Source organism: Nematolebias whitei, chromosome 5, assembly GCF_014905685.2.
Source record: "Nematolebias whitei isolate Nwh7 chromosome 5, NemWhi1, whole genome shotgun sequence".
NCBI lineage: Eukaryota > Metazoa > Chordata > Actinopteri > Cyprinodontiformes > Rivulidae > Nematolebias > Nematolebias whitei.
The window spans coordinates 12,128,673-12,140,883 of NC_056502.1; the positions used below are offsets into that span (position 1 = coordinate 12,128,673).

Here is a 12,211-nt window from a genome sequence, read left to right on the forward strand (position 1 = left end):
GATAAAAATGAAAATAAAAATAAAAACTTCTGCTCTATCAGAGCTGTGATTGCAAATAACCCAAATAAGTGATTGAATGATACATATGTTAAAGTCTCTGGTTTAACGGATCTGAATCATCAAAGCACGTAACTTGTGATAGCGAGTTTATTTTAATGTGCGGTTATCGTCTTATTCTGGAAATTCCCTCCCAAAGAAGTTTTCATCTGTACAGTAATCATGAGCACATCGTGCTAAGACCCACCCAGCAGGCCTCTGCTGTCCCCTCCTCTTTACTCCTGGTGCAGATGAGAGTTTCCCACTTGTTACATTAGAGGGCCGTCAGCAGGAAGCAACTGAAGCGGGTGACGGAGCGTAACGGAGAAAAGGAAATAACCTGCACGGTGGGCCACAGGTGAGTGAACTTCATATTAAGACTCTGTAAGGTGAGCCCAACAGACCTGAGATATTTATTCAGTGGAAAACAGTGCATTGTAACATGACAGCAATATAATGGAATGATAGAACAGGTTGATGTGAGTTTTTATTTTTTCTCCTTCCCAAAAAAATTGAAGATTTTAAAATAATGTTAGCTAGGTACTAGCAATCAGTATTTGTAAATTAGAATGATTATTTATGTATTTTTGTGTCTGTAGTAGTAGATTTTTTTTGTCTTAACACAAATTTTTCTACTTAAATTTACAGGAATTTGATGACAAACTTATTGAGCTTTAATGCCAGATGTTCTTTTGCAGTTTTTATCTCTTTCCTGAAACATGTTAATAAGTAATTGTTTCTCAAACTTATTCATTTTAATATTTTTTTAAACATTGATCCAAGTATGACGTCAAACCTTAACTAAAACAACAGGAACATCCTCTAAATTACAAGTTCATGTCAGGAAATCGCCACAATTTGTTGTAAACATGAGGATTCACACTCAGTCCTGCACTGTGCACACAATAAGAATTTTTTTTCCAGTGAAACTCAACATTAATCTACCCCTTGTTGGCATGGAAGCCAAAAATGGCCAGTGTTGTAGTACCCTGTTTCCAGGGTGTAGTACCCACAGGAGCTCATGAGATCCAGGCGAGAAAGGAAAAAACAAGCCGTGCCTCTTAGCAGCCCTCCCAAGTGGACCGCTCAGAGAACAAACACATTTTAATTGTGCTCGATGCGAAACCACCACGAACCAAAACACTGAAGATGTAATTGCAGACCAACGCTGAACTAATCCATGCAATAATTACTTCATGGAGTAATACAACTCTGCGTATATATGATGTTTAAAATGCATCATGCTTGGATCCTTTTGCGTCATGTTTTGGATCAGAATTGTTCTGCAGGCATTCTTCTAACTCTTGACACTTTAAAGCTGATATTCACAAGCTTCTTGTCCTGTGACTCCACCAAACAATTATGAGATCAGTTTCATCGGGACAGTTTGAGGATTGTAAAAAGAGATGGCCACAGATGAAAAGAACTGGATGGGTGGGTTACAATGAATGAACATTGCTGTTATTCGCTACGGGTAAACAGCGAGAGTTAGACCTTTTGTCATCATATAAATTAGGGTTTTTGGTTGCTTAGTTTCCTCTGTTGTCAGACACTTGTGTGTGAGGTGTTGTGGATGTTAAAGCAATGTGTATGACATACGTTTGTTGAAATTTGACAGCTCGTATGTTGTTACAGGCTGGACAAAGAGCTGTCTCCCTTTCTTTCATTGGGATAATGGCTTTCATAAAGACCTCAGGTAATGAGTCTATGTCTCTTTATTTTAAATCTCTGTTGTTTTCATCTTCATTCCTGTTTCAAACCAGTCACTTATTTTAATCATATCTGATAATTCAGTTTTATTTTTCAGGAACAAGGTTTCAGAAAATGCCAAGGAACTGCAGCAATAGACAGTAATCTTTTAGTTTTGGGTATAAATTGAAAGGACTGTGGGAGGAGGAGAAAAGGAGAGGTCCACAAACTGAGACAAGGGACCAAAAGATAAATAAACTGCTGGAATATTTCTATTATCTGGAAAGTTCCTGCCACACAAACAGGCTGCACATGAGGTCGACAACTTCTCTGGGATAAATGCTAAAATCATATATCTTAACATGTTTACATTGATAATGAGATGACATTCAGCACAATAACTTATGATTACTTATTTACTTATCCATGTAGAAACAGGATCTTAGGAAATTTTGTATTTTAATATTTCTAAACATGCAAAAATGTACAGTAACCACCAATGAACATGTAACTTCTAGTCATGGCTTCTTTAAAATGAGGCATTTTGACATAAGGTATTCATTAAAAAAAAAGACAAACAAAACTCCAGGTTATTATTGAATTATTAATACAATTTTTATCAATTATTAAAGGTAATCCTGTGGGGAGCATAAATGTGTGTACCAAGTTTCATGTCTAGTTGTCTGGCTTTTTTATTTTATTACAAACATTAAAGGGTATGTTGAATATTTGTAAATTTTAAATTTATCAGCTGTTGGTCCGATATGGTGCAAAAGTGTTTGACAGATTTTACAAAAAAAAAAAATCTTCTTACTCAACGTCACAGATGAGAATAGATATTTGTTCCTCTCTTTATAGAATTTGTTCACGCAAAACTTTGTGGTATTCCCACAACCCCTATAAGCCAAAGAGCAATTTTTGGATATTTATTTCTAAAAAGAGTATTTTTGGACCCCGTGTGTCCATCGCCTCTCACACAGTAACTGCTGGATATGGGCACCAGTGACCCCTGCAACCCAAAAAAGAAGAAGTGGATAAAAGATAATGGACAGATGGATGGACTATGTTTGCAAGACTAAATTTAATAGCAAACAAAAACAATATCTGACTATGTCTAGCTATTTTCAGTTTATTTTAAAGGCCCAGTGGAGTTCATTTTCTTTTTGTCTGCTTCTAGGCACCCTTCACCTTTTATTAGGACTACTTCTGCTTTTAGTATTAGTGGGAGGACAAATCTCTCCTGCACCATCAACAGATGCCTCCACCATGACTGAGGCACTGACTCATGTCCATGAAACTACCATCCCAAGCTCCTCTCAAACCTCCACTATGGCCGCAACCAGCATGGCTCAGTCCACTGTCTCCAGCACTAATGAAGGTACTGTAACCACCACCTCCACTCAGTCACCCACATCCACCTCCGGAGGCTCAGACCAAAGCACCACCCAGTCTCTCACCTCCACCTCCAGAGGCTCAGGCCCAAGCACCACCCAGTCTCCCACATCCATCTTTGAGAGGATGGCATCCAGCAGCATGCTTTCTGCCACAAGCACCTCCGGAGGCTCATCATCCAACACCCCACTCACAAGCACCTCTAAAGGCACGGTACCCATCAGCACTCGAATGTCTCACAAGTGAAGTGCAGTAAACAAAGCAAGCCCGTTTTGTCAGTATATCCACTTCTAAATTCTCTTTTTGTGTGCATCAAACTGTAGCTTCCTCTTTTCTGGCTCTTTGTTACCTTCTCTGGACAGATTAATTTGATGTATGCAAGAGTCAGGTCAACATGTTAGAGTTACGCTAGGTGAAATGTAGGGGTGATGTCGGTAGGAAGGATGCTTGTTTCAGTTAATAGGGCCAGGTGTCCTCCTTGGATACTGGTAGTGGAAACACTGCATTTGGACCTGAAATCATTGGACAAACATACGTGTAATTGTGAGGGCTGTAACTTGCATCAAACTGTACTGAAGGATCTAGCAATGGGTCTATCAGGGGAGTTTCTCTAGTTTGTCTGTGGCACCTCATGAGACATCACTTCTGAAGGGCAAAAATTCCCCCCCAGCATCTAAAACAAGAGCACCTACATTGGCAGTTTCTCCATTTTCTGATTTATTACCTCATGTAACCTAGTCAAACCCAACTTTCAGGTTCAAGCACAATGAGTTCATTTTCCATCGTGAGTTCAAGTTTCTCAACATCAGTGATGACCTCCTATTCAAGAATATTTGTTTTTCTGCCATGTAGAGAAACGCTTCAAGCCTTGTTTCTCCGTCATTGAAAACAAACTATTGCTGCCAATAGTATTAATAAAATATTGCTTTATTTTCTATCCAACCATGACATCCATTTTTTTCTTCATAGCTGGCATGGGCGCAACATCTAATGCTACTTCAATGAATATGGCAAGTCACCCTTATTCGTAGCATTTTATTGTTGTATTTAGGACGTCGCTACTTTTCTTGTTCCTTTGTTACGTTTATATAATTACTGTTTGCCTTTTACATCTTTCTGACACAGTTGTGGTGCCCTTCGTTCATGTGTTCCTACTCTGAATGCTACTCGATGTACACCAGTCACAATGCCACTGAGTGTACTGATGAGAACCATTGTCAGGTAAGAAAACAAATGACTCAGACAAACCTTCTTAATCTCTCGGGTTCACCTGTTTGTTCATTAAAGAACACTATAATTGCTAATTATGAAGGGCTGCTGGTTTGCAACTGCAACTTCTATTTGTTTTTGTTTAAAAAAAACTGAATATTAATCTAAATGTTTGTTGTGCCATTGTTTGATATTTCAGCTGATGAGGTGTCCCAACATGATGTACAACGTGAGCTGCAGTGACACTTGTGAACAAAGTTGTAACGGCACTTCTCAGATCAACTGCTCTGTGAATTGCTGCAATTCCACTGGATGCCTCAATGAAACTTTTGCATCCATGATGATGACATCTACAAGTGAGAACTGTTTAATCTCATTGTGCATACTTTCGTTTAGTTACATTCCTCGTTTTTCTCAAATGTATACATAATGGGGATCGCTTATTTGGTGAACTTGTCCTTTCACTAATGTTTTATGCATTTCTTGTGTCCTCTAAGTGGCCATGACAACAACAAGCACATCCCAATCAAGCTCCTCTACGACATCAACAACCGCATTCAAGGTAAAAACTCATAATCTTTGTGTGAAGTTGTTCAGGCGTGTGAATGGTTAGATTGATGCAAAGCTATTAATAAATCTGATACATTTTATGCTTGTTTTTATACCCTATGACAAATTGTGTTACGATAATCAACTATAAGCATGTTAAAGGTTTGTCTAGCAAGGTAATTAGTACATCATCAACCTTTTTTTATTTATGTATTGCACATTTCAGGGAAATAAATGCCAAATGGGTACATGCAATGGTGACACATGCTACACAACTTTTAAGGCTAGCACGTCTGAAACATGCTCCTCCTCACAGCCATACTGCCAGGTAAGAAGTCACAAATGTCACATTAATCTTCAGGTTAATGCCACTGTTGATTTTAAGCAGATTCCAAACTGTTTTTTTTTTTTCTTTTTTTCTTTTTTAGGTTTTTTTTTTTTTTTTTTTTTTTTTTTTTTAGATACTATATGAGCTATAAATTTGAGTCGAAAATCCAGGGTCCGGTGCAAACTAAAAACACAATTATCTGGAACCTTTAAAATATATTAATTAATAAAAAGAAGAAGAATTCACTGTTTAAACTCTAGAAATATGAAATAAAAAATCCAATTATATAACTTGGATTTTTTTTTTTTATTACAGTAGTCCCGCTTTTATTTTGGGGGATCCGTACCATGAAGCCCCGCAATAAGTGAAAAACCGCGAAGTAGGAATTGTAGTACAAGTGGTAGTTTATTTTAGTATAATATATATCTATATATATATTGCTATATATTACTACTATTACTTATTATTACTTATTACTACTATTACTCTAATTAGCATAGAACTTGAATGATGTTTCTACTGTGTAGAATGTCTGGACTCCAAACAGGGACCAAGCTTCACTTTTTGGGTGGCTATAACTCAAAAATAGACATATACCAAAACATATACTAAGGTATCACACCAGTGCATCCCTACCCTGTAGCCTTCATCAAGCTGAGATAAAATGTTTATTTTCCCAAACATTGCTGGTCGCAGTGCATCTTCTATGTGGATCCCAGATTGTTCATGTTTCTTTCTAAAAAAAATGTTTTAAATCAGTCATACTTGTCTTAATCCATGCTGGGTTAGATCCTGACGTTTGAAAAAGGAGGCATGGAAAGCAGAATAAAGCATTAGCCTCGCTACATGCAGTTAGCTAAGTCTTGTTGCTAAACCAGGTCCTGGAAAAAGATAGTGTACTGTCTCCCTCTGTCTTTGGACTGCTGATTATTTGTGATGTTCGGCTGATCAGGTCCGAGCTCTTTCACCTCTAGCTTCTCCTGATATGCTCTTCTCTCAAAAGGTATTGTTTTAAGTGACTTCACTGAATTGTTTAATTTCTCTTGCTCCATTTCGCATCTCTGTCCAATCATCTCAAGCTGCATTCAGCTCTGGGCGCAGGAGAGGTGCGCCCCAGAGTGGATCTATCTCTTGTAGCGAAGAGGAGTTACTGTTCATGTACAACTTTTAACAAGAGTCTATGGGCAAAGATTTTTGCCTCCCAGAGCATAAGTATGTCACCAATCAGACAACGCTGATGAATGAAACAACTTTACTCATCATTAACTATAAAATATTTGTCTTATACATATATTTCAAAATATTTTTATTTTATTATTTTATTTTTATTGATTTTTTTACGTCTAATTCAAGGTAATGTGGTGAGTGGTGGGGCGGCGCCCTTGCGCCCTCTATTGGCGAGCCGCCATTGGTAATGCATTGGTGCCATTAATTATAATAAAACCTGTTATTATTATAAGAGGAAGAAGGATTAAAGACAAAAGTTGTGCTTTTTTAAATTAAACTTTTACCATTAAGTTGGACAGAAATTTTCTCTCTTTTCTTAATCTTTATTGTTTTATTTTTAGCTAAAAAAGACGATAGCGGGTTCCACTGTATCATGGACTGCAGGTTGCGCTGATTGTGCAAAAGAAACGGTCTGCAAAGCCACTACCGTGCCTCCGTGTGTCCTGGAGTGCTGCAACGCCACCATGACATCCTGCCTGGTTTTGGATGGCACGACGAATGTGAATGTCAACTCTTTTGCCACCAGAGGCCCTCATCTCCACACAGAATTGATTGTTTCCTTACTTTGCCTGCTTTCTATCACATTGCTCCTGTGAGAGCAAGAGCATTTGTCTGCTCAGCTGCTGTGTTGGTCACCATTTATCCTGCCCAGAGCTTTACATCCCTCCAGAAATGAAGCTATTATGAGACACATTTCCATACATGTATGTTGCTGATTTTTGTTTATGATTGCATTCAAATAAGAACTGCATCAATAAAACATTGATTCGTTCATTTTTGCCTTGATTTATATGTCTCTCAGGCGTGTTTATTTCTTGTTCAAGACAAAAACGTATTTGAGCGTTAAAAGAAATATCAGTTAAGATGAACATGCCCGGAGCAACGAACGTCATCAGTTCCCATCTAGGATTTGAATCTCATTAGTCATTAATGAAATAAAATGTCAATATTTCTTTTATTTGTTAGGTACGTTGTTTAGCGTTCATCTTGCCTTTCATTACTCTCTGATTGTTGTGATGCAATGCAGCTTTACTTCAATTTGCACTTTATGAAACACAAATGCTGAGCTGTTACATGAAGTTATGAAGCCTTGTCAAAGCGTTGCTTATAGTTGTAGCTACTACGCACTCTGCAATGCACTTCTCCCAGATACATTTTATTCTTATATTTTTGTGACTAGTGAATGGAGTGGATGTCAATACTTTGTGGTTGTAAAGTTATATTTTATGCTTTCGTTGGGTAATGTAAATCCTAACTGAAATCTGAAATGTGTCGTGTTTTTTTTTCAAAAATTATTCCTTCAAGTAAAATAAAACCCATCTACATCTACAACACGAGTGTTCATTTTTTACACTTTACTGGTTGTTTTATGTGTAAACAGGTACAATTTATATTTTAATTTAATATGTAAGTTACTTACCTGAGTATTTATGGTGGTACAGTTGGTAGAGCTGCCGCCACTCAGCGATGTCGCCTGAGTGAATCCCGGCCGAATGGTCATTCTGGGTGGAGTTTGCATGTTCTGTCCACGCAGGTGTGGGTTTTCTCTGGATACTGCAGGTTCCACATTCCAAAAACATGCATGTTAGGCTAAATGGTAACTCTAAATTGTCCCTAGGTGTGAATGAGAGTGAATGGTTGTCTCGTTTGTCTCTGTGTCCCTGCGATGGACTTGCGACCTGTCCAAGATGTCCCCCACCTCTCGCACAGTGACTGCTGGATATGGGCACCAGTGACACGCATGACCCAAAAAGGAAGAAGCAGGTAAAGATAATGGATGGATAGATAAATACCTACAATTGTACGCAGAATCAGCCATAACATTATGACCAGTGAATGGTAACGTGAATGATACGATGGATCCATTAGAGAGGACATGGAGGTAGTTGGAGTGAGGACAGAGGATGAGACGGAGGATGACGACTTGCTGTGGTGACCCCCTGAAAATTGAACCTCTATTTGAAATCCCAGTAGTAATGTGTTGCAACCATTTTTCCATTCAGTTGATTTCCTATTTCTCTAATTATCAGAAATATATTTTGCTTTATTTTAGGACCCCCAAACCTTCCAAGAGCAGAAAACTGCACAGAATGAATCAGTTTGATCTAGAATAGTTGCGTATGAACGTATGATTAGAAACGTAGTCTAACAATAAAGACAAAGAGTGTGGCTTATACTGAGTCAAAACTGTCTAAAGTGGTCGTAGAGATTTTTTAAGTGAAATCTAAACAATAGAACTTAGTCTATAAAAATGTATTGTGTATAATCCTTTATTCTTACATTTTCATTATCTGTGGATCAAGTTTTTATACGGTTTTGATGTTGAAGTACGTGAGTAAGTTTGCTGCAGCTAAGATACAAACCCTTAACGTTGCTAATGAAAAACGTAATCCCGTTAGCATCAATAGCAAATGTTTTCCTATACTTTAGTATTTCATGTCCTAAATTTTAACTTCCAGTCTTCTTCACAAGCCTACTGACTAAAGATGCTTCTGTATGACAATGAAAATAATGTTAACCGGCAAAAAATGTGTCATTCTAATATCAGATTCCTCTTTGATGAATTATGTTACATTTAGTTCAAATGTTTCATCTGTATCCTCAAATGGTGTCCTTATTGAGTTTGTTGATTCCTATAAATATTTGAGTATCTTGGTCGACTCGCATCTCTCTTTTAAGCTCCACGTGAAAAACCTAGTAAAGAAACTGAAAGTTAAACTGGGTTTCTTTTTCAGAAACAGATCCTGTCTAACCCTGAACGCTAGAAAACACTTTGTATCTGTAACTTTCCTTCCCTCCATCGATTACGGTGACATTATTTACATGAACGCTCCTGCAAGCACCCTGCGGATGTTGAACACTGTCTATCACGGTGCACTAAGATTCATAACTGGCTGTGATTATCGTACCCACCACTGCACCCAGTATTCACTGGATAACTGGTCATCATTAACTTCACACAGACTCTCCCACTGGTACATTTTCATCTTTAAATCACTTCTTGGTCTGCTGCCTTCATACACCTCCTCCTACATGTCTCTGCGTGAGTGCAGCTACAGCGTGCGCTCTCCGGACATTATTACCTGCAGTGTTCCCTCAATGAGGACTGAACTTGGCAAAAGGGCCTTCTCCTACTCCGCTCCTGTTTCCTGGAATATCTTGCAAAAAGACCTGAAGCTCTCGACCTTGACCTCTCTAAGTGGCTTTAAGAATCTGTCTCTTTTATGATTGTCCATTGTTGTCATCATTCTTTGTTGAAATCAGGTCTCTCTTGTAAATGAGTCCTCTGGGCTCAATGGGATTAACCTGTCTAAATAAAGGTTGAATGAATGTGCAATAACAAATTTGTGTTTCTCACAGCCAAAGCAAAAAGGCAACAATAAAACAAAACAAAACCAGCACAGTGTTCAGATGACCTATCCTGCATGATTTGGATGTTTCGCTGCAGCACACCTGAACTGAATGATTGCTTGATTAACAGGCTTCTGCAGGACATGGAGATATAATTAATCACTGAATCAGACGCTGGAGCAGGGCAACTTGTAAAACATGCAGACTAGTGGACTTTGAGGACCAGAATTGTACAGTACCTGTAACAGACTCTACTAAAAACCCATGAAGTGCAGCCAGTTAATATAAAACTTGACATAGCCTGCATTAGCTCATATTAGCATAGAACAGACCGATAGTCATAATGAAAAATAAACTAAACTAAACAGCAAGGTTGCATCTAGAACTATAAAGTTCAACTAAAAATGAGACAATAATTAATTTTCTCAGAAAGTCTTGACAAAACTGATTCCTGACCTGTCTATTTCGGGTCACTGACCCGACGTTTAACCGAACCAAAGTGAAAGAGGCTTTTTTGATTTTCTTTATTTAGAACTCACTTCAAATACAAAAATAAATAAAAAATACACACTAAATAACACTGAACATATCAAAAGAGGAGGAAAAAAGGAAGCAAACAATAATAAAATAAGAATACATATATATATATATATATATATATATATATATATATATATATATATATATATATATATACAAAGATAAATAAATGCGAGTTACAAAGTTAAGTTGTATTCATTACAGATATTTTTTGTTCTTATAGCCTTTTTGTTATTTGAGTCTGAGATTGTAGTTTTACATCCATTACAAAGAGATCAAAAAACAAGGCTTTCTTTCTGAGTGACAAGCCTTGAGTGACGTCACTCTGGTTGCACGAGCGATCCAAACCGGGTGCGTGGCAGTGCGCGCGCGTCGAACTGGGTCAGCAGAGAGGAGGAAGAAGAAAAAAACATCTGGCCTCGAAAAAGGAGGGGACTTGATCATGTCGGACCGAGTAGAACCGCTGGGTTGTGTCTCCTGCTGCTGTTCACTCCGGGACCTTCTCAGTTTGAGATAACTGGGTGAGATTTTTGTTTATTTTTGTCCACAAATATAACTTTTTTTATTTTTATTTATTATTTTTTTGGAGTGGGTTTTTCCGCACTTGTCAGTCAAGTCTTCACAATGGATCAGTCCATCGCAATTGAAGAAACTTTGCGAAGAGAAGAAAACTGCGTTATAGTATCCTTTGTGCCTGTTGTGGTTTTGGATTTAAAGTGAAGTCTTCAAACTGAATCAAAACAAGACACTTTCTGCTGAAGCGCGAGGCCTCGAGGAGACTGCGTTTGGACCCACAGACTGCATGTCCCCTCAAAGGAACCCCGTGAATGTGTGGACGTATTTCTGTTCAGAAATCGCATTTGCAGTTTGCTCGTGTTTTAGAAGACAAACGGGTTAAGTCAGCAGCAATTACTTCCCATAAATAGCCTATTCATTGTTCTGCAGTAACGCATATTATCCACAAGGGGGCAGTGTTGGTTCACCAGCTGCTGATTTGTCACCAGTGGAGGAGGAGGAGACCTGCGGTTTAAGAATACTACATCATCAAAATGCATCAAAAATAATTTAGTCAATATAAATTAGCGTGTTTGACCAGAAAAGAAAATGGAAGAAAATATTATCTACATGGCTAATTTGTGTCTGTGCTATTAAATATTATGCTTAATTTAGAATGAGTCCAAATGTTTATGGGCCAAATTTTAAACTGAAGCCTTGCGCAATCTGTTAGTGCTCAGAATTTAGTTGAGCATCAGTCTCAGCTACTACCACACGAAACTTTAGCTCACTATCTGTTAAGTTAGCAGACTTAAAGCCATTTTTGTATTGCTAATATTGATTTGCTGTTGCGGCCATCTTCAATTGGAGTGACTCCAAAAGATAAACAGTTAGTTGTACACCCAGTGATTACTCTCTAAAAGTTTCATTAAAATCTGTCAAGTAGTTCATGAGATATTTTGCTAACAGACAAACTGTGTTGACTCCAACAGATAATGTTAAAGTTTGGAGCAAAGATCTTGCACAATGAACACAATCAATCAGTATTAGTTGTAAAGGAGTCTCGCCTATAACTACACATTGTTTTAGCACAAAATTAGTAAAACTGACTGAATTATAGTTATTTTGTGGTTTTCTAAATACAGTTGGCTGTGGCAGCCATCTTAAATTGCAAAGGCTCCAGAAGTGAAATGATTATACAAACACATCCAATAATTATTTCTTCAAAATGTCATTAAAATTTATCCAAAGGGTTATGAGATATTTTGCTAACAGGCTGACAGAGTTGACTTTACTTACTAGCTAATTTTAAACAACAGTCTCACGCAATCTATTAGTGCTCAGAATGTGTTGAACATTGGTCTCAACTACCACAGCTGCTTTCAGAATAATATC

The 12,211-nt window shown here is 37.8% G+C and overlaps 2 protein-coding genes across 2 annotated transcripts; both read left to right on the forward strand.

Moving 5' to 3' along the window:
- Window positions 1–306: 306 nt before the first annotated feature.
- LOC119409673 (uncharacterized serine-rich protein C215.13) lies at window positions 307–3,363 on the forward strand. Its single transcript, XM_037676576.1, has 3 exons — window positions 307–394; window positions 1,672–1,732; window positions 2,903–3,363. Exons 2-3 carry the CDS (start codon window positions 1,711–1,713, stop codon window positions 3,361–3,363), a joined length of 483 nt encoding a protein of 160 aa, XP_037532504.1. The 5' UTR covers window positions 307–394; window positions 1,672–1,710.
- An 893-nt stretch (window positions 3,364–4,256) lies between these two features.
- Window positions 4,257–7,092, forward strand: LOC119409932 (uncharacterized skeletal organic matrix protein 2). The gene is made up of 5 exons (XM_037676837.1): window positions 4,257–4,338; window positions 4,526–4,682; window positions 4,824–4,888; window positions 5,102–5,203; window positions 6,772–7,092. The coding sequence occupies exons 1-5, from the start codon at window positions 4,261–4,263 to the stop codon at window positions 7,024–7,026; spliced, it is 657 nt and encodes a 218-aa protein (XP_037532765.1). The 5' UTR covers window positions 4,257–4,260; the 3' UTR covers window positions 7,027–7,092.
- The last annotated feature ends 5,119 nt before the right edge of the window (window positions 7,093–12,211 follow it).